This window comes from Solanum verrucosum, unplaced genomic scaffold (assembly GCF_900185275.1).
Source record: "Solanum verrucosum unplaced genomic scaffold, falcon-dt-bn FXZP01000196.1, whole genome shotgun sequence".
Taxonomy (NCBI): domain Eukaryota; kingdom Viridiplantae; phylum Streptophyta; class Magnoliopsida; order Solanales; family Solanaceae; genus Solanum; species Solanum verrucosum.
The window spans coordinates 2651604-2675319 of NW_026020420.1; the positions used below are offsets into that span (position 1 = coordinate 2651604).

General features: G+C 30.2%; 4 protein-coding genes across 4 annotated transcripts in view; 2 read left to right on the forward strand and 2 right to left on the reverse strand.

The window, feature by feature from the left end:
* Window positions 1-23716, reverse strand: part of LOC125807089 (4-hydroxy-tetrahydrodipicolinate synthase, chloroplastic) — a 178691-nt gene that overhangs the window by 90805 nt on the left and 64170 nt on the right. The window lies entirely within an intron of this gene.
* LOC125807093 (B3 domain-containing protein At2g36080-like) lies at window positions 12462-17828 on the forward strand. Its single transcript, XM_049486861.1, has 3 exons — window positions 12462-13107; window positions 13874-14157; window positions 17230-17828. The coding sequence occupies exons 1-3, from the start codon at window positions 12507-12509 to the stop codon at window positions 17278-17280; spliced, it is 936 nt and encodes a 311-aa protein (XP_049342818.1). The 5' UTR covers window positions 12462-12506; the 3' UTR covers window positions 17281-17828.
* On the reverse strand, window positions 18606-21432 carry LOC125807126 (uncharacterized). Its single transcript, XM_049486897.1, has 4 exons — window positions 21369-21432; window positions 20432-20577; window positions 20165-20327; window positions 18606-18949 (listed from the first exon to the last, which is right to left on the reverse strand). The coding sequence occupies exons 2-4, from the start codon at window positions 20567-20569 to the stop codon at window positions 18750-18752; spliced, it is 501 nt and encodes a 166-aa protein (XP_049342854.1). The 5' UTR covers window positions 20570-20577; window positions 21369-21432; the 3' UTR covers window positions 18606-18749.
* LOC125807075 (cell division protein FtsZ homolog 2-1, chloroplastic) overlaps window positions 20470-23716 on the forward strand; it is a 217496-nt gene continuing 214249 nt past the window's right edge. Inside the window, exon 1 of the mRNA XM_049486836.1 lies at window positions 20470-20473. The gene's annotated coding sequence lies outside the window, so the exon portion shown is untranslated. The remainder of the gene's footprint in view (window positions 20474-23716) is intronic.

A 23716-nucleotide genomic window follows, 5' to 3' on the forward strand; every position in this document is an offset into this window, starting at 1 on the left:
AAATTGTAAATGAGATAGTTTTTTCCATCCGATCTCCAGCATGAGCATCGATGCAACTATCAAGGTGACTTCATAACCACAAATTGAAATTGAGACCTCAGATTAAAGACAGAGAACTATCATTTATTCCAACACAACCCTCGATAATTACTTTCAAATATTTTTACTATCAGAAGAATATTAGTCGTTTTATCTTTTATTTGGTCAGGCATAGAATTTAATATGGTAATCTAATTAGTAATTCGTATAATCCATGCTTTTCAATAATAGTTGTCATGTTTCACTTTTCGAGAGTGAAATTAATTATCTAACCTTTGATCAATATTTTAAGATATTCTTTTGTCATTTCTCAATGAAGAAAATTGCAAACTTACAATACTTTTTGTAAAAAAAATTATCATCCAAATTTTAGTTTTAAAATAATGAATTAATCTAATCCAATTTAGTTTCAAATACTAATCAAATTGACTCTTAAAAAACGAAACATGACAACTATTTTAAGACAGAAGAAATATATATCAAGTTCATAATAATAAAAAAAGAAAAGTTAGTTTTTCACATCAATGTTTGAAACTTGAGTACGTAGCTTTTGAAATCATGAAAACGTTATAAATATATGAAATGATGTCAAATGTTTTTGAAACAAGTTAAAATGGAAGGAGCATCTAGATTGAAGTGATATGTGAAACATTTTTGTAGTAAATAGCCATCTTTTGTTGAACTCTTTTTTTTTTTTCCATTCAAAGTTAGGCATACAAAGAATATTGTGACATGTCGTTTTGATGTTTTTCTTTTGAATTTTTCCACTTTGGTTGGTGACTGATCGGTCCAATTCATCAATAATGTTTGAATGATATAAGATAAAGTCCAAAGTCGGCATATAATTTGACATCTTGAAGACCCTTGTATTTACTAATTACTTGGATTCGAGTTTTGAATATGAAAAAAATCATGTTAAAAGCTTTCTGAAATGGTCATGTTGTTAGGGTTTTGCCCTGATTTTCTTTTCTTATTTGAAGTTTATTTTTTCCTAAAAGAAAAGACAAAACATTACCATAAATGTTTTTACTTTTCATGAAACGAAAATATATTTTCTTCCATATTTGATTTATTCTTTTCTTAGAGAGAAATCTGGATTCCTGTAAATTTAAGATCCATGTTCTCATATCAACAACACAACAACTTACACAATGTAGACGTTTAAGAGTTTAGTTTATGGGGAGATTTATTCTCAACAATTTATAATATTTTTTTATATTAGTTTTCATATAATAATATTATTTTTTAGTATAAGTTTTTATCGTCCGATTTATCAACCATATGATTTGCAAATTATAAGCTTCCGCATGACGCCATATTCACTTTCAGAATCCAACACATGCAATGCTTGATCGAGAAATAGTTGTACTTGTTTACATATATCGTCGAATACTGAATGAGAAACTAAAAAAGAAAATGTTCTCAACTTGATGGGGACGTTACTATCATTTAAAAGAGGCATGCAAACTGTGAGCACCCTTTAATTTCACCTCTGTAGCCGTCATGGGCCTTGTAAGGGACCACTCTATTAGACGATAAATTTTGAAAGTCTTTATTTTATTTTTTGATTATATGTCTGATCAAATACCATCACATAAATTAAAACGATGAGTAAGTGTTTATTTAGATAGACGATTGCCTTCCAATTCAAAACGTGAAATACAACAACATCGAACTCACAACACTAGTGTGAAAAGTATTTATAATGCCCCTTCCTTATCACTGAGTTATCAATTAATATTATTAGGAAATTCACAAGTTAATATATATATTTCATTTTCAAATACAAATACAAATACAAGATCTATCAAAAAACTAATAAATTCGTCTGAACACACGAACTTCCACCTAGCTCCGTCTCTAGGTCGGAGAGGATGAAAATGATTGTTGAGGAAATATGTATACACTCGATAGGCAATTTATGTGGACACAGGAAAAGCCCAAAGAGAGAATGGAGAATGGGCCAATAATGTGGGCCTAATAGAGGAGCTGACGGTGCTCATTGATCTTGTGGGCCCCCATATTGGTGCCTTGAGTGGGGCCCAATATTTGGAGGATGTAATGCTCGTTTTTAAGAAATAGCAGCTAGGCCAACCGGCCATTTTTTTTTATTATATTGTGAAAAATAGTCATAATCCTAAGTTACCCTTTGTTTTTGTTGTTTTGTTTTCGAGTGAAGGTGGCTTACCATCCGAGCAATTCTCTTATTTGAGTTATTCTTGAATTTTACTTGTAAAATTTGAAATTTCAAGATGATAACTATCTTTTTGATCATAGGATTGATAGGTAAGTATTTGTTTATTTTACCCAAAAAGAAGAAGAAGGAGACATTAGTGTGTTTGGTGCGAAGTCAAGAAATTTCCATTTGATTGGTAAAATATTTGGAAAAACATTTTCGTTAGGAAAGCAAGCTTTATGAAAATGAGAAAAATGAGATCCTTAATGAAAGTAGGAAAAATAAGCTATACAAGTGATATCAACGTATCAATTGTGTTCTCCTCACCCTCCAACATACCTCATCTTCACTTCCACACCCATAGCCCTCATACCCACCATCCGACACCAACCAGTCACATGAAAACATTTTCTTTCGTACCAAAGACAACCTACTACTTCAATACTCTTCTACACGCTTACCAGCTGAATCATCATCATCCGCTTGCTCGGTCACTTTCGTGATAAGGCGCTTAAAAGGATTCTGGATTATATATATTTTGGGAACTAAAAGAGTGGCTGGTTGAAGGGAAAGGGAAGCCAGAAAATCCAGGGAATCGACGTCCCCCAAACCATTAGACTGTCAACTCTCAAATAATATGACAGATTGAATGAGATGTCTTCATACTTAATTAAAGATTTCGAATTCAAACTTTAAAATGGAGAATTTTTTAATTAAAAAAATTGATTCTCACGTAAATGTGAAATGAAATACTACACAATTAATGAGTTCAACTTATCTATTAAGTAATAGTAAGTATACAATCACCAATTATTAGTATTGATGATTATTACTACCTTCTTTTGTCCCTCATTGAAAGTTACATTTAAAAAATAGTTAGGATGACAAATTCAATCAATTTTCTTCAAATGGGGAAAATGATGAAAAGGAAATAGTGGTCCTACTCATCAAGACTTATATATTGCTCAAGGAAAAATATCACAATATATCAACCAAGAATTATATATTTGGTTTTCATAGCCAAAATGAAAAGGTGCAGTCAAACAAAACTTGACCAACTAGAGTCTCATAAATTATATTTGAGTAGAAATTCATAATAATAATAATAAGCTTTTAATAAGAGTTTGAATAAGTTGGTTGAGTTGTATTTTGAACCAGTATTTTAAACATTTCTTAAATTTTGAATACTGAATAAAAGTTCAATTTTTACAAATAGTGAAATACGACATTTAACTATTTAATGCCAAAATATATAGTGTTAATTGGATGAATGATCCTTCACACTTGTGCCTTTTTTACCATGTTTTTTTTTAAAAAATTTATAATAAGAGATTTGAAAAGGTCATTTTCATCATTGTATTATTGTAAAAGGACAAAAAAAATCATTTCTTCACGAGGTCCCCATTTGATTAATTGAACACTCTTCGTCAAAAAATTATATTATGTATATAGAAAATTGTACAAAATATATCGGTCAAAACTTATTTTTCATACATATATATTAAATCTTAGACATCCTTAACAAAATTTCTGACTTCGCCACTAACGAGCTCGTAACTCTAATTTAAGAGAAGCGGGAGATTATATTCATCCTATCACCATTCTTGTGGTAACAGAACAATGATTATTGTTGCTGTGTTATGTTATTCTAATTATTGTTCAACACTTTAGATGAGAGTGGAATATTCTTCTGTAATCCCAAAGTAACCGAACATTAATCTAATAATATGGAAATAATTCAGATCTATCTTCATAATCGACGAGACACATGTTAATTAATATTTAATATATGGTCATGGTAATTAATTAAGTTGGCAATTAATTGTAAATACTTAGACGCTACATTATCTGCGTACACGTTATCGTGAGCTAAACTAAATTTAAAATGACTTTATTTTAATGGTCGATATAAATATTTGACCTGTCTTCTGATTAGATTAGGCACATGTTATTAGTATATAAGCATGGTAATTAGAAAATTAATTGTACCATACTTAGTTGCTAAATTATCTGAACATATAATGAGCTAGCTGACTAAATTAAGAAATTAAATATGGCTTTCAATTATGGAAGTATATAGTAATTTTCTTACCTGTCTTCTAGTAATTCGATGAGGCACATGTTATTAGTAGTATATAAACATAGTGGTTAGAAAATAATTAATTGTACCATACTAAGATGCTACATTATCTACACACTTATGACCTAATTAAAGTAATTACTAGTATAATATATTATTCAAAAGTTTTACACTATTTTAATCCTTAGTTTTATCATTAATATATAACAGAAGATGCGTATCAAATTTTGAATTATGATTCATTGTTCTCGGTCTAACATAATCTTTGGACAGATATTTTTAAATTGTAGTATTTCAGTAATACATGTCAGAAACAAGCAATTAATGAATTATAATAAATCAATACAGGCTATAGTGGATGACTGAGATCTCTCCACCGTTTATAAGAGATTTTGGGTTTGAAATTTGGGAATAACTTCTTTTTTTGTTTGGAGTGTATTAAGAATTCTCACATCGGTAGAGAGATGGGAAATTGGTCTCCTTATATGAATTTGGACAAACCTCCCCTCATGAATTAACTTTTGGGGTTGAGTTATGCCTAGATGTCATACGTTTACATCGTATTAGAGTCTGACAGTTGAGATCTAGGTGTGAGGGGAGTGTTAAGAAGTTCCACATCGGTAGAGGGATGAAAATTGGTCTCCTTATTATAGACTTGGACAAACCTCCCATCATGAGCTAGCTTTTGGGATTGAGTTAGGCTCGGTATCCTAAGTCGATTATGAAATTAGTTGGGCTTTAATATGGAGGGTTGAATTAGGTCCAGAGGCCAGGTGTCATGTCTTTACAGAGTGTTGTCGATTTATTAGTCGAACTTTAATATAATATCTAATCATGTGGATTTTTTTTTTAAAAAAAATACAATAATAGAACTTTTTTTAATTACAATAAGTCTGAAATCAGCTGAGGGAATTGGTCATTATTTGTTTCACCTACGCTGCTACGTTTATAAATTCCCCACCACTTAAATATTGTTTTTTAATTGTTATCGATCTCTAATAATTATAAGTAACTAGCAATAAAAGATTATATATTATTGTTGCAATTGGTTTTGATTCTTATTATTGCTATATTATTATATCATTAGATAAAATTATGTCAGAGATACACAATTTTGTGTGGATTTCAGTAAGGGAGTGTCACAGATTGATCTGTAGACACATCTGATGTTTTTATTTGACTTGGAAATTGCACAAGTCCAGATACAAAGGGTATTGTCGGTACGAAATAAAATATTTTTGAGAGATATACTATTGTCTAAAGCAATGAATTATTTTTAATTTTTCAAACGGGATAATTAAAAATAAATATTTTTTTCATTTTTGCAGCTCATCACTTTCCTCAAATATTTCATGAGGTTGTGATCATGTTCCTCTTGTATTTAGACATTAGTTAATTTATTAATTAGATAAAACTCTATCTTCAGCACACACATCCTCAACGAATTAATAAGTATAACACGGTAAACCTATAATTAAATATTTTTATAATTGTAATTATTAGACCTGTTCCACAACCAAACAATATCAACGAACACAATAAATACATATATATATCTTAATTATTTGGACACCAGAAAGTTTCATTTAGATTCTGTTACAATAATAGCACTATTAATATATGCTCGATATTCGTTTTAATTTTTACTATAGCTTATACATTCGTAAACCCTTTTTCGATACAAGCATAGTTGTTATGTTATGCGTTTAAATGAAATATATAGCTTGTCAAAACAGGACACAAAATAGATAAAAGAATGGATCTTTGAAGAATTTAAATAATATATATCGTCAATATAAATATTTTTTTAAAAACATCAATTATATACACTAATCTTCTCGATATAATATTAATTTATGGTAAGCTCAAAATTCTATAGATTGCTCGTGAATTGGAGCCATAGATGAAAGGAGGTGATTTCTGACTTTTTCTTCTGAATCAAATATAGAAGGACATGAAGCATATCAAATATGCATACATTTTAATGATTGATATGATTACATGTGTTAAATCGACGGGTTAAATTGAATTTGAGCTAATTAAAATATTTTGAATTTAATAAATGGGTGAATTATTATGAATTCAGTTAAAAAGTTATTTGGACTGAAATGAGTTAGATTAAAATTGACTAAAAAGTGAGTTGAAATTCAAATCGCTCAATTATTATTAAGTTTTAATTGTTTTATTCGATCTTTTATAATTTTTTAGTACTTTACACAAATATTATCTTTTCTTTGTTATGATAGTACATGACATATTCAATAAAAATATATCATTTTTAAAATATTTTTTCTTTGTTATGATAGTACATGACATATTCAATCAAAATATATCTTTTCAAAAATATTTTAACGAGATTCAAATTTAAATGGAACTATTTGGACTGCATTTAAAATTTAAATTTGGCTTAAATGAATTGTGCTAATAAATAAGTTGGTCGATAACCAATACAAACTTGAATCAATACGAATGTTATAATTTTATGGGTTAATTTTGTCACCTACAATTAAAGTGACGAAATCAATCTTTTTATTTAAAATGTTCGAAATTATTATACACATATGTCATAAAAAATAATTTTTAATTTTACAAACAATTTTTCTATATACATAATATATTTTTCGATCGCAAGGTATTAATTAACTTATACCACCCTAAATGTGTCTACTACATAACTATACATGAATGAACGTACATACATAAAGATATAAATTAAACAAATTCCCCAACAACCTCAATTATATATATTTGTGTCTGTTCCCAACATTATTATAAAAAACAACTTGCAAACCTTTTGAAGGGCAAAAAAAGTTGAGTTTATGAATCTACCTGGAAGTTAAGGTGGTATTTGTCTCAAACACGTAAGATATAATGAGAAAAAATCTTAAACTTTTTGTGCATTGGTGTATCAACTTCCGTTGATCTTGAACTCTATAAAAATATTGTTCATTGCAATTCGATACGATTAAAATTTTTAAACAACTCTACAAAAATATTTTGAGTGCATGTATAGTGAATTTATAAATAACTCGATATAACTAAAAATTTAAATAACATAGTTGGTAATGCATATGTCGCATGTAATCATCAAATTATACATGTTGACAATGTTTGATGGCCTAAAGTACTACTCTCAACTCTCAACGTTTTAAGACTCCTATTTGTTAGATGTTTCTTGAGAGTTAAGTACTGTTAAGAAGAACTTTTTTAATATAATAGTTAAATTTGAATTTTTTTTCCAATAAAGTAACATTTATTTTGAGACGAATAATGAGTGGGGTAGTATGTGGACAAAGAGAAAGAAGAGGAGGGAATTGAAACAGCAAGGCAAATAAGAAAATGTAGTATAGTTGTTTGTTGTGATTGGACAATATCTTATCTCTATTTATTTTGCTTGTGCTTATTGGAAAGTGAAGTAGATCTAGGGATTTCTCTCTTTTAATTTTGTCTCCTTTTTATTTGCTTCATCATCATATAGTATTAATTATACAACAACTAGGAAAATGCCAAATGTCAATCATGTTGCTGTCATACACGTGAGTCGTGACACAATTTACCCACTACAATTCCAAATTTTCATCCTTCTTTAAAATATGATGAATATTTCTTTAAATTAGTTGGTCTATCGAAAATAATTTGTCTGACGTCAAGAGATATAGGTAAAAATGCAAAGACTTTATTCTTTTTATACATCTTTATAAAACTTCACTTGATGTATTATTAGTAGTAAGAGAAAAATATTAAAAATACTTTTAAATTTAGCACGAGTTGTTAGTTTTATCCCAAAATAATATTGACAATCTTAAAAAGACTTATTTACTTGTCTAACTGAATTTAAATACATCCTTGATCTCGCAACATGAGTAAATGCACCCCTAAATTTTCATCAATTTTAAACGTGTTTTCATCACTTCTCTCGACTTCTATTAAGAGTCTCATGCTCCGACAAGAGTTTGAGACCACTTGCTATATTATGTTGCATAGCGAGAGTATATCTAAGTTTAGTTAGTCAAGTAGAAGAATATTTTTAAAACTATCGATAGTTTAAGGACTAAACTAATAATTTACAAATTCCAAAACTAATAAGTGATTAATATAAGATAATTTTCCTCATATTTTAATCATTTTCGAGTTTTTATTCAGCCAACTTTTATAATCAAACTTTGAAAATTGTTGACTAACTATTTTATTTCTGCAGGAAAATACTAGAAGGATTATTATTATTTTTTACAAGTAGATCTAGTGGGTAGTACAAGTTTTTGCTTTACGATCCAACGCGTGTAATTTTGAATAGTTTTATGATTATTTATTATAGCAAACATTATCTTTCTTGAAATTCTCCTAATTTTGTTTGTTAATATAAGGTCTCCTACCAAGAAAAGAGGCATTTTGGAATCTACCTGCCCAAAATAAGTTTTATTCACGTGAGTTTTTCCATTTAGCCATGAAATAGTGGTACATTAATAAATCAAATCGAAAAAGATATTATTAATTTAATGATTTTGCATTGATCTATCGATCAGTTTGATTATCAATTTTTTTGAATTTAATTAATAATTAATTAAATAATCAATAAAAATGTGACTTTAGAAAACATATTCATAATCTCCTATTTTTCTTTGGACTCACACTCAAACTCTCAACGTTAAGTGTTGCCTCCCTCACTAAACCCTAATCCCTTTTTGAGTTTCTACCTGTTTTGTACTGGAATTGAAGGTTAGTTCACTTGATGTAACGATTTTGTATTGATATATCAATTTGATTTTTGAGTTTAATTAATAATTAACTAAATAATCAATGAAAATGTAACTTTAGAAAACGTATTCGTAATCTCCTATTTTTCATTAGATTCGCACTCAAACTCTCAACGTTAGGTGCTATCCTCCTAGCTATTCCCTAATCCCTAGGGTTTGAAGACTAGTTCACTTGATGTACTTCTCAATCTTTTTACAATTAAGATGAAGAATTCAAACTTTATCGATAGAAAGATTCCTCTATTTAACTAAATAATCAATGAAAATGTAACTTTAGAAAACGCATTCGTAATCTCCTATTTTTCATTAGATTCACACTCAAACTCTCAACGTTAGGTGCTATCCTCCTCGCTATTCCCTAATCCCTAGGGTTTGAAGACTAGTTCACTTGATGTACTTCTCAATCTTTTTACAATTAAGATGAAGAATTCAGACTTTATCGATAGAAAGATTCCTCTATTTCCCCTTTCAACCCGACGTATTTAATTAAAAGAAAAACACTCACACACGACACAATATGAAGAGGCCCCCTGTTTGGCCTTTCGTTGGATTAGAAGGATTTGGTACAGGTGTCAGCTGGTTGGCCCCCTACCCACAAGCCAGCAAACATAGTAGCATGGTCCCTGTTTGGCTTGTTTCTTTGCCAAATAATTTAATTATACTATACTTTTTTTTTTAAGTTTTATTATATCCATCTACTTTTACTGTTACTACTACGTTGGGTTCACGTAGAACATAGTGGTAGTAGTTCGAGCTCTGGGTATGAAGAAAATTTTGTTGGAAGCGTTATTGGTTTTGTAGAGCGTGATTTGAATTTAATCGGAGCTCTAGTGTGGGCTCCGAACATCAGATGGGAAACCAACAAAAAAAAGAGCAACTTTCACATATAACAAATATAAAAATCACATTTGTATGTTATAGCTATAGTTTGCATAATTGTGCACCATAACAAATTTTATATTTTCTATGAAACTTTTGATTTGTATAATTCGCTAGACACATCTAATTTTATACAAATTGTTCAGTTTTGTATAAATTCATTTATACATTGTAATTTGTATAATAAAATCTGTATATATATAATTATAAGTGTATAGGACGAAAATATATGTATTTGTATTTGTATATACACTTTTCTCTCGCTTTATACAAACACAAACACATTTTATACATTTGTATATTGAATGTGTAATTGTATATCGAAAATGGCTAATTGTATTCCGAACCAGATGGCAAAAAAATATGATGTTTGTTGCAAATTACAAATAAAATAAATTATGGCTATAACATTTAATTTGAATTAATAGTTTGCTATTTCATACAATTTTTCAAAAATAAATAAATATAGTGGTAGTAGATAATTGAATTGAAGGTGAATTATACACGTAAGTATGTTATATTTGTCTCTTTTATATTCACTCTCTCTAACTTACGTATTTTTATTTATAACATTTAATGAGAGCTAAATGTCTAATGTTAGTATTGATGTTTAACAATATCTTTCTATAATAGTCGCTAAATTTTTAGGCAAATATTGTTATTATAAAGAGGTTTAATTATATGTGTTTATGTTCCTTCGACCCAAAATATGTATTGTTTTAGCAAATCCAATTGTTCCATAATAATTAATGCTTTAAAAATTTAATATAATAATTAAAAAACCTCTCCTTTTAATTGTGCTTAATTCTCAACAAAACATAATTGTTCCGTTTGGTAGGATATATTAAAAGAGCATGCATTAGCTTTGTTTAATACAAATATTTTAAGTAATACACTTTTTGAATCTAAGCATTAATTATATACTATAATTGATATTACTAAGTATAACTCAATAGCAAACCTGGAAATCATACTAAGGATATTCAAAAGTTTAACATATATATCTCTAAAAGATTATTTTAGTTTTGACCTACATATGTCGTATTTTTATATGTCCATAAAAATTTTCGACGAAGGGTGTTTGAGTGATCACCCTTAGTCATGTAGCTACATCACTGGTATAACTGTTGCGTGAAAAATCATGGCATTAGAAACACAAGCATTTTTAATGCACACATTAGCACGAGTAAAAACACAATTATCCTTTAGAACTTTTTACATACTTTTCACCATATTTGTGGAGGATAATTTTATAAACAAATAATTTATTTTAAAACTTATGCAATGCATATATTTTCAATAAACTAAATCAAAACGTATATAAGAAATAATCTCAATATAACTAATATAAATATTATTAATATACTATATCGAGGACTATTTGTATACACACATGTCCCTTACCAAATGATGCCCCTAGTAAATAAAAATAACTTAGTAAATAATATTATTTTGTATTTTTTTTTATATACATGGAAAAATATATTAAAATAACACTTATTTTTTAAAAATAGTTTTACTTGCTGAACAGTTAATTAAATTGTAGTGAATACAATGATTTTTCTTATCACTCAAATAACTTTAATAAACGTAGTTGTACTTGCATATCTCACTCTCATTTTCATCTTTATGAAATTAATTTCTTGCTTCTTCAAAAATAAAATAACGGGTCCTTTGGTTCCACACCTAAAAAACATAAGGGGACGTCCTTTGTTTCATGAAATAAAGTTTAATTAATAATTTTGAAGTCATATATGAGATTATTCAATTTCAAATATATTTGATTAAACTTTTGTTTATGATATAAGTAATTTCCTATATCATAATAAACGTAAGAAGTCAAGTAGGGCACAAATTTTTTCGTAGAATATCACATAGGAAGGATGTGTATGTCAATTTATTCACTTTATACAAGTTTAAATGTCTGTTTGTGCAAATTTAAAATTAAAGCACATAAAGTGAAATGAAACCAAGTTTTAAAAAAAAGCATAATTTATCTATTATTCCTTCGATAATTGTATCATTATTTAATTTTGATGATATAATTACCACATTATAATCTTTTTACGTTACTATATTTGAAATTTATTCCTGACTTCCGCACCTTGTGAAATAAGATTTGAATACATATTATTCTTTCCGATTCTTAGACTCCCTTCGTTCAATAATAATTGTTCACTATATTATTTTGAGATGTTCAATAATATTTGTTATAGTAATTTTCCTATTACATTATTTTTCAAAACATTATATTTATTATATCAAAGACTGATATAGTAAAATTAATCTTTTATTTATATTTTCTTAAGAAATGTACAAAGTCAATAATGACAAGTATTGTTGAACAGATGGAGTATATATTAAACTTTTTTGTCTTTTCTTTTTTCATAATGAATTCAAAATTTTAAAATCCGAGATGAAGAATGTTTATCATCTGATCAACTCCTTTTATCTTAATTATTATCACGCCTTAGATCCATTAGATATAGTTTTCCTACCTGTCCGCTTTCATGTTTCCTACGTCATTTATAAACCCATTGTTCTCCCCTTTTATCTTCCCATCTCTTTCTTGTGAGACATGTCCATAACCCATTTCTCTTCACAAAACTTTGAGCAGAACTATTTTTTCAGTGAACACTACAATTTCATGGAAGAATCATCTAGAAATTCTTCGTCTCCTCCAAAGCAAAACAGCAATCAATTAGAAGAAATTGAAATCCCCAAAGAGCATTTGTTCGAGAAGCCATTAACGCCGAGCGACGTTGGGAAGCTTAATCGATTAGTTATCCCAAAACAGAACGCGGAGAAGTACTTTCCTCTTAATGATTCGATTAATGATTCAGGTGAAAAGGGCTTTTTACTGAGTTTTGAAGATGAATTGGGGAAATTATGGAAGTTTCGTTATTCGTATTGGAATAGTAGCCAGAGCTATGTATTGACTAAAGGATGGAGCCGTTTCGTGAAGGAGAAGAAATTAGATGCCGGTGATGTTGTTTTGTTTGAGCGACATCGGGTTGACGGTGACCGGCAATTTATTGGATGGAGGAGGAAGAACGGTGCCGCCGTCGCTGCCGCTGCTGCAACCACCATCGCTCCGCCGGGAGGTGGCGGTGGGTGGGGGCAGGTGCATCCGTTTCCGTCGGCAGGTGTTCCGTACCAAACCGACTTTCTTCACGCAGGTTGTGTTTTTTTCTTCAATACATACCTTTCGCATTGAAAATCTCTTTAATTTATTTTTATTTTTTCCCTTCATTATTTTTTTATATTTTTGAACTGTACCTACATGCAGACAACTGCTACACGTATCTTCTTCTTTTTTTCCCCATTTTTTTCATGTGTCAGCTCCCCCATTGTTGGTATATTTTGAAGTTAAAATTTGAAAATTCGACTTTTGAAATTTAGTCGTATATTTTAAAGTTGAAATTTGAAAATTCGAGTTTTGAAATTGAAATTTGAAAATTCAAAGTTTTGAAATTTAAATTATGTTTGAATATTCATTTTACTTAGAATTATTTTAAAGTTTTGCGAGTAGAAGTGAAAATTTCTCCTAAAAACTATCTCAGAGGAAATTTGAGGATACACCTCAACAGAAAACTGAAAAATAACGATAGCAAGTGATTGATTTCATTAGTTCCTCCTATAGATTATTAACTCTAAAGATTTAATAATATGGAGAAGATAGAATTGTTTCAAGCACCGAGAAAATCGGAAGCACACTCCTTGAAACATCAAATTTCATGACCAAATAAATTTAAAAGACAATATTTCAAAATTTAATTCAAAATCTACGACCAATCTCTAGCTTAGTATGATTATAAAAGTAAAATTTAATTTGTACTAATAAATACATGACTCGTATCTCTCATACACAATATTTACTAATCTCACTTGATCAATTATGTTTTTTTTGCTTATCTATTGATTTGGTTCTTGATTAATGTATAGGTAGAGGAGTAATGCACAACCAATTAACAACACCAAATGGGAACAACACAAGGAGGCAAGTAAGGTTGTTTGGTGTGAACCTAGAATGTGAGGTCGATGACTCGTCTTCATGGTCCGAGTCATCAACCCCAGATGGTTCAATATCATCGAACCATCACCAACAAAGTCAAGAGTACTATCAGTCACAAGCTGGTCAACACTATTACCAATACCAAGTCCATTATTCAAATCCTCATGCTACTCCTCCAGCTTCATCCTATAATAATAACCATCATTATAACACGGTACGCTCCTTATTTTATTAATGAAAATTTGAACTTTTTCCGTGTTTGAACATGAATTAAGTGATATTTTGACAAAAAAATTCGTGTTTCCTTTAATGAGACAGATGTATACGTACTCTATAGTCACCCTAGTTGATATTTTAAATTCTTAAAAATACAGTGCACCTAGCTAGCTAACATGTGTATTATTAGTTAAATTGGAAATAGGTGACAAAAAGCCAAAAAAACCCATAGAAATAGTAGTGTAGTTGAACAAGTAATGTGCTACTTTTGTAGCAGCAATCAATTTTGCTACTTGTAATAAATTTATGTAAGCTGTTTTGGAATTTGTGTTATCTTCTTTGCTCAACTAGCTAACAACTACTTCCTCTTCCTCATTTCAAATCCCATCATCTCTATAAATAGGTTAGGTTTGGGTAAACTAAATATTTATTTCATCGCATATTAATTGTTCACCTTATTATAAATATATAATTATTTTAAATTATTTGTCAATTTACAAAATCAAGATAGAATTAATTTTTTTTAAAAATCAAGTTTACCCTTAAAATTAGTTCTTTTGAAAATATAAATATGGTAAAATCCTAAAAAAGATTCTCCATTATTAATATTGATATTGATGGATAGACAAGTGAGACATGTTCAAGTGATTGAGTACCTTCACCATCTCCTGTAGATTGGGTGTTCGAGTCACTCTGAAGAAGAAGTGAGAACACATAATGATCCTCCTGTCTCTACTGATAAGAAAATCTTAGTTCTGTGTCTTATAACTTATGATTTTTGTAAAGGACAAAATTTTTAGACTTGCAAGAGATGAGCATCTTAAACCATATTTGATTAAACGATAAAAAAATAATAATATATATTTATTAAGCTTTTAAATGAACAATATATAGTTATTCAATAATGTCGTTGTCGAAACTATTTTATTTTTTCCAAAAAGAAGATAAGAAATAGATATGGACAAATAGTAATAGACGTGTTCTACAGAACTCCTTAGCAACCCTCAGAGAATTTTGCTACTCCCATATTTTTGGTTTAATGTGAGATATCCTCATTTTTTTCTCTCTGGTAGGGTCTATTGAAAATAATAATACAATCTCAATTTTAATTTATGTGACACTATTTGATCAGACTGTAAAAACTTATTATTAGTATAACTATAAATTATCTTATCAAAGATAAAATAAGAATTTAAAGGTTAATTTTTCTAAATGTAAGTGACCTTTTCAATGCATATTAAAAAAAAAAAGCCAAATAAATTGGGACAGCAGGGTGCGGGGGGATTCAAAATTTAAAATTTATTATATATTTCTTTATAAATATTCATGATTTTATCAAAATTATTGAATTCAAATGTACCCGTACCTTAACCTTGTATATAGGGCTTTTCTCTAATCTTTTCCTTCTTTCCTTTTTAGCACAAATGTGAGGAATTTTTTCTTTTCTTCTTCCTATATTACTTTTGTGTTTTTCACATGTTTAGAGTCGTGTGAAAGGAGAATACATTGGGAATAAAATGATTATGAATAGTGGCAATAATATATCTTTATAATAATTTGGTATGTGGTCCTGACTACCATACAACTTACCAGGCAACTTGAAGTAAACTTCAACCAACCCTAAGATATTTTGGATCAAACCTCATATTATATAGTTAACTTTTCTGCTCACCACTAGAGTCAGACTTCTCTTTAGGAAGCAAATCAAACTCTGTGACTTAGCATATCAAAAACTAATGTCTACTACTTCCCTCGTGTCACAGAAAAGTATTAAAAGCACCCATGAAAAGTATATAGATACCCTCCTAATTTGTCAAATGACATAGCAAGTGATATTAAACTCCTGTAGGAGCACGAGACTCTTAATAAAAAAGACAGAGAAATATTGAAAACATCCCTAAACTTGGTGAGAATTTAGGGGTGTATTTCACTCATGTTGCAAGATCGGGGTGTATTTTAAGTTCAGTTAGTCAACCAAATAGGTGTTTTTTTAAGAATGTCAATAGTTTGAGACTGAAACTGGTAATTCTCGCTAAGTTTAGGGGTATTTTTTACTACTTCTATCCTACTTTTTATAACTCATGTTTAAAAAAAAAAAAAAAAACTTTCTTTTCTTATATATTTGAAAACATTTAATTTTATACTTTTCAATAACATATTTAAGATTCACATAAAATGAAAGCAAAGGCGTATTATTTTAGCTTGGGTAGTGACATCACACAGCATTTTTGCAAGATAATACCTTTTTGTAGTAGCTAGGTAATGTTCTTTTCATGCCTAGCTAACACTTGTGGTTTTTGAAATTGACTTAACCAATTTCCCCACTATCGAAGAAAGACTTGTTGGGCCATTTAAGTTCATTATGACTAAGAAATATAACAGGAGTAAGATTTAGTAACCAATGGCAGAGACTTTTACTAAGATGATTCAAAATATGAATATGCGTAAGTTAAAAGGGATTCATACCTACTATATATTGGTAAAATATTAATTTTAACCTTGTATATACACCATAATTTTTCAACAAAGAGATTTCGAAAAAGCCCCTTCTGATACCCTAGCTCCACTACCATTACAAGTATACCATTTAATGTTGCACTGGTAAAGTCAAATGCATGACGTTTTCCAAGCCTTTAACATGAAGTAAAAATACTGCTCCACAATCGAAGTTGAAATAAAGTTAGTTGGGAACTTCCATGGTGTATTGAATACATAGCTATCTCTATCACCAAATTACCAGTGGTTCAGACACGGATGGTCATATACTTTTTTTTTTAATATCCGTAACGTCCAAGCCAGCTTGTGCACAACTCGATTAATTCCATGGAATACGTGTCACCCCCCTAGAAACATGTATCAGATAACTCTGTACACCAAAATAAAATTGATTGAAAACAATCATCTAGTGTTGTCTATGCTGAAAATTGAACATGAAACCTCATAATGTTCAACTCAGTATATTAACCACGAAGCCACACCCTTGGGTGCGGATTGGGGATTGTCACATGCACATATCTAACCTTTCTTTTATAGTATTGTTAATAATTATACTGTATGGTCGTTGTAACAGGATATGGATTACTCAAGAGATGTCAATCAGATAAGATATCACCAGGGATAAGATCTGTGGATGTGACATAAGGATTGACCATTATGGGCCACTTGGAATATCAAAATCAAGCAATTAAAAGAAAATTCAAAAGGGAAAATCCCAGATTTTCTGGCTACTTGCTCTCCCAAAAAGGTGATGGTGTATCAACTCCCAAGTCCAGGGGGAAAGTAAATGAAAAGAAATTGGAACTTTGAAAGAAACATCAGAGTGTTTTCAGGGGGGTGGGTAGTTGGACAGCTGAGGTGGGCCATCCAAGTATAGATTGACGTAAACAAACGCCCAAATGAGGCCTTTTGTTTACAAAAATCTAGTCGATCCCAGCTTGTTTGAGACTGAGTCCTTATTGTTTGATTACAAGAATATATAGATAAAGGAGTTTTTTTTTTTGTTTTACTACTGTAAAGATTTTCCTAGGGCTTCTTCACCAAGAAGAAATATGGTGGAGACTAGTTTCTTTGATAAGATGGCAGTGTACTCTGTTTTCAGTGACAAGACACAGTGTCGTAGGAATACCATTTGACATCTATTCAAAGCAACTAACAGTTTAAACAGCTTAATTCATTTTGTTCAACACTCTGTTCAATGTACTACTATTACTTATATGTTTTGATGATTCCTATGAAAAAACTGTTGAAAAGACTCATCAATCTAACCTGTGAACTCTAAGTTCAATTCTCAAGAAGTATGTCAAAAGTAAAAATCACAGACCTTTTCCATCAAACTTTACTAACAGTACACTAATCTATTTCATTCTATACTAATGTTGCTCGGACTCTTCAAAAATGTCATTGGAGGCGTGTCGTATCCTTTAAAACTAGTGCATTTTTGGAGGATCCGACACGGGTGCGGCAACAATTTTGGAGAGTCCGAGTAATTTAGATTCTATCACAATTTGACTATTAAAAAGCTTGTAACTGAACAAACTAGTTTCTGCTAAGGTAACATTCTGAACTTGTCTCGATAGTTGATGCCGATAGTTTAGTGGATGAGATAAGCAAAGAGAGTCGCTGGACTCTAGACAAGCCATTACGAAGTGCCACTAGCTACCCAAGGTCTGGCAAACCCAAAAGGATCAAAGGTGCTAATAACCAGCCTCCCTCTCCTCTTATTACTAGTGATGGTGTCAGTATTATCTTGTGCATATTTAGACTATTACTTCTCACCGATATAAGTATCGAGTAATTCTGCCACAAGACTTAGATAGATAAGATGAAATCACTCTACCAATATGTGTTGGAAAGAAGAAGATAATCAAAAGGAAAAATGAACAGAAAGAGAGCGCCCAGAAGCTGGTAGCATACCCGAGTATTGTTCATGTAAATATCATTATTCATTATATCACCGGCATTCTAGTTATGTACAAAAATGAGAAAATAGATACTCCTTAATGTGATCACTCGAAAGAAACAAGGGAGGACATCGAACAAGTTCTTGCAGTTGGTATTGCAAAAGATAACTCACAAATTGTCCATTAGAACTCAAGTTGGTCCTTTGGAATTGGATGCATCAGTGTCTTCGGAAGATTTCGAGTCTTTAGTTTTCTCCATTGTTTGTTGGATACCTTCTTGATATCCTTGTATGAAACTTTTAAGTGCATCTTTATATGCAGAAGCTCTCGTCATGTAAACTCGTTGCAGTGCTGGTCGTAGTGTCTCCATTCCGCCTCTTGCAGCCACAGCTACGGACAAAACGTGCAGTTGTTTCATAACTCAATTTAGAAACGATTTAAACATGACTGAAATGATTTATGTACTAATTAAAGAAAGTACAAGAAATATAATTGAAAATGTTGTGCAATCGGTTATATGGTTAAGAGAAACTTTAGATAGATAAAACAAATAAGTCTGTTGATTTTCAGCATATATATTTATTTTTTTGATAATCGAGAAATCCGTATGTGACCCGTCCTTTGGACCAATCACAGCCCTCTACCCTTCTCCACTTAAAAATACCGAGATTCACTTTGCATGGTGTGGGGATTGAACCTTCGACCTAAGCCACAAATCCTCCACCTTTTGCTACTCGAGCTAGGCCTTGGGCATATATTATTGCAGAGTTTTCGTGAAAATAAGATATAAAGCTTCTTGGAGCATGTTATAACAGAATCATTGCAGAAAAATAAGATCTCATGGCTAAGTTCTCAAGAGGCTACGTGATTGTTAACACCTAAACTACTGAGGATAATTTAAAATAACACAACTTTAAGTCAATCCAGGAATACATCCTCAAAGTCACCCAAGCTTTCGGCTTTAAGGGTTCGCGACTGAAATTTTTTGAGGATGAAATCGTTGGGATTTGGGAGTATACTAGCTATGATTATCTGTGATTTGTGGAGCATATAATCATAACTCATTCTGAGTTTCAAGAACTAGGACCTCGGAGATTAGGTTAAAATTTAAAAGGATCAAAATAGAATACACTCATTCATGAATACTTACACACCCTACTTATAATTCCATCCAAGAAGACTATGTGGAGGGTCGAGAAAAAAAGGTGACTAGCTGAAATTCAGTAATGAAATCAACATACAGGACAAATGATAACACTGGAACGAAAGACAAATCAAATAATCATATATGTAAAGCAAGAAAATATAACTTTAATCGCAAACAACAACTGTGTGCTTCATTTAAGGAAACATGCGCTTCACTTTTCACTTCAATCCCTATAGACCTTGTCGCTTTTTTGCACTTTTTGCTTTTAATATCACTGACTCACACCATTCAAACCAGAAAGAAGTAGGAAGGATGTTCTGGAATGTATATACGGACATATCGTTTACAATATGTTGAGTCAAAAAGTACCTCTATTGATCCAGCATATCTAAAGTTTCCGTGTATTTAATTGAAAGAAAAGCAATCATACATGAAAGGCAACTAGTAAGGTATTTTACCTAAATCCTCCAATGTTGAGGGTTCCTTTTCTTTTCCGTTACCATTTCCTCCATCCAACTCGCCTTCAATCTCACGCTTCTTTTTGTAATCATTGGGTCGAAGTTCAGGACCAATGTCCCTCACCCAGCTTGCAGCATAAAGCCTAGACGCTTCCTTAAGCACCTGAATCAATACTACCAAGATTAGACAGTAATTACTGATAAATGCATCACAAAAATTCATTACCAAAAGATTTTACCAGAAAGAAAAATAAAACAAACACTCACAAGATAGCGCTCCTTCAAAGTTAGTTTCCTACGTTTTTTGAAGTGAGGAGGGTCCGGTAAAGATGAAGGAAAAGCAATCTCCTTCAGATCATATCGAACATAATCAGATACTTTCCTCCAAACTACCTTCAACTTCATTTTGAGTCCTGAAGTACCATTACATGTAATGCATAAACTCCAAATTAGTACATGACCAAACAACATACATACACGCGTGGAATAACCGTTCACAGGATGCAACATGAAAAATAAACGACCTACAGTAACTGGTTCTCTCGCTAACTAAAGAATTAGTTAGTTTCCATAAGAAATAAAACAGAAGAAAAGGTGCACGAAGGAGAAATTTAGTTAAGTGTCATTGAAAAATCCAAACTATGCCACTAGACTTAAAGCAAAAATCACGATGAATCAAAATATGTCTCCTTGATCACACCGTCTTCCTACGTTCATCACGAAATCAATTCTAACATCCTAAAGTCATTTATGAGACTTATAAATAAGTTGTTTGATGTTAACAATCTACCAATGAAGGAAATAATTACACACACACTTCTCTGTTAAAACAGAATGCCAATGTAACTACAAACAGATCACCTTTGTTGCAAGTTCAATCATATATACAAAATACATCTAGTGCAAAAAGACTTCATTCCAAAAATATCACATTTAGTTCATGTTTGTGTATCTTCTCTTTCAGGCAAATTATCAAACACATTGTCATCACAAATAAACTGTACACAATTCTTGTTCCAACATGCACAATTAGGGGGAAATCTCAGTCGCTCAGTTGATTAACTACCTGAATTTTCACGGAAATTAGCTACCTGAATTTTCACTTTAAGATATGATTTCGCAGCTTGTAATCCCCTACTCTATTTCTCGTTCCACTAACCCAATTTTTTTACAATAATGTGCATAATTATTACCGATAACTTACCCGTAGTGAAGCAGCTCCGCCAAAAGAGATTGGGGAAAGATGGATACTGGGGCCTCACCTTCGTTCATTCAAATCTGGTGAAGTGACAAATATAATGAAAATGTGAAGTATAGAAATCTATAATTATATTATTCCTACTGCCAGTGTAAATTTTGATAAATATAAAATATTTATCAGCGCTCCGTTTCACAAGAGATCAAACAATTTAACTTAAGAGTTAAAATTTAAATTATGATATTTTAATAATTCTAATGAAGTTCCATCTTCACAATCACCCAGTAATTAATGGTCTTCAATTTATAATTTTTGGTATTTAATAAAATTATTTTTATTATGCCTATAGACCGTATGCAACATATTAAATAAATAAAATGTCTTTGAAAATATTTTGATACATTTTTTTATGAATTAATTTGAACATCCTTATAAAACATTAGTGGACTATGAGACAAAAAAAATACTTTAAAATTAAACGTAGATACTATTTACATCCTTATTTTATTTAAATAAGGAGAAACGTCATGGTAATTCAAAGAATAATCAATTAATTCAATTCAATTAAATATATAAGAATTTTAAGAAGAAAAGATTTAAGGAATTGTAACCTTAAAGATTTATAAAAATCATTTAAGTTTAACGTTTTATTTTTGACTTAATGCTATTGCCAAACACATAATGCCTCAATTCGAGAAGACACAAGACATTCAAAAATTCCTTGTAAAACTTCAAGCATGATAGATGTTAAGGAAAAAGTGATATATTATGGTCGTTTATAAATTGAATAGAGTCCCTTTGAGGAGTATCTATAGATAAATAATGAAAGGAAGAATAAGTTATGTTAAAATTAACTCAGTTAATTTTGATCCGCTCAAATTTAGTCCAATCCATTCATTTGGTACTTTTTACTCTTGAGCTTGATTTGTAAGGAGATTCATAGTCGAATTACCTTCTAGTAACTCAGAGATAACTTTAAATATAAAATTATTTAAATTAATCGATACATATAGTTATACATATTAAAGGAGGTGATACATAAACTACTTCGCTAAAACAAATTCTAATGCAAAATTACAGTTGGTCAGATTTAATATGAATCATATACATAAACGATAGTTGGAATCAATGGCTTTTCGAAGATTGAAATCAAGTTGACCCTTGCAAACAATTTAATACACAAAAATACTTTGTCTCATGCTGCAATTTTTATAGATTTAAGTACCAAAGATGTCATTGCTGAATAATCAAACTTTAAATTTAATTCTCCACTAGATTAATATAAGATGGGAGAAAGCAGGACAAAAACGAAGACTGACATAGTTATATTGTATTTTGTACTTAATTTTATATCCTACAAATTTATTTTTAATATTTTTTACCCATAAAAATCTGAAAAGAAATAAGTTATTATTTGAAAATTTTGCTTCATGACTAGTAAACAACATATATTAGACGACTATAAATTAACCTATGAATTTTTTTTAATTTTTTTTTTAATAGATTGTGACTCTTTCGTTAAGACATAATAGTACATGTAATTCACCTTATCCTTCGTTAGCTATAAATTCAGAGAATTAGCTTAAGTTTTCGAAATCAATTTTTCGAACTTTTTCTACATACTTTCTTATAAACAAATATCGAATTTTTGTGTGATTTTTATTATTGATGTCTTTAAGTTTAGTAAAATTATCAACATTTAAGATACCACTATTCTAATAACAAGCATATATATTTTATTTTTGAGAAGCAATAACTCAATGCATCAATACCTAAGGGGACACAATGATATTTGTGGGCTCAAAAGATTAAGTCAACATTAATTTCTCAATTTTTGAGATTACTAGTTTGAACACATGATTACTAAAAATCAGTTACACAAGCACCACTTGACCTTATAAGTAAATTAAAGAATTCATAATACCTTTATTTATTTTTTAATTCTAATATAAGTTATAACAATTTGCCAAGTTGAAATATGTGAAGTCACAGATAAATGAATGAACCAACAGGGGTCAACGCCCATTAACTTAAAATATCACAAAAAAGATCCAATAAAGAGTCAATTAGTCAAACCACTAAGAAACACAATTATATCTTTTACAGTGTGATGCACGTCGAAAACGACTTCTAGTTTGACCATTTTTCTTATACTTTTTTATGATCGAAAAATCTATCTATAGATAATCTCTTTGGATCAACGCAATTTTCGAAACTCGGAGATGATAAATTTGTTTTTTATGCTTCTCTAAACTCTACTTAAATATTAAAGTTAGTTTTCTTGATGTAGGGTTTGAATTTTAAACGCATACTTATAGTAACACATTACTTCTCCATCTTAGTTTATGTAGTAC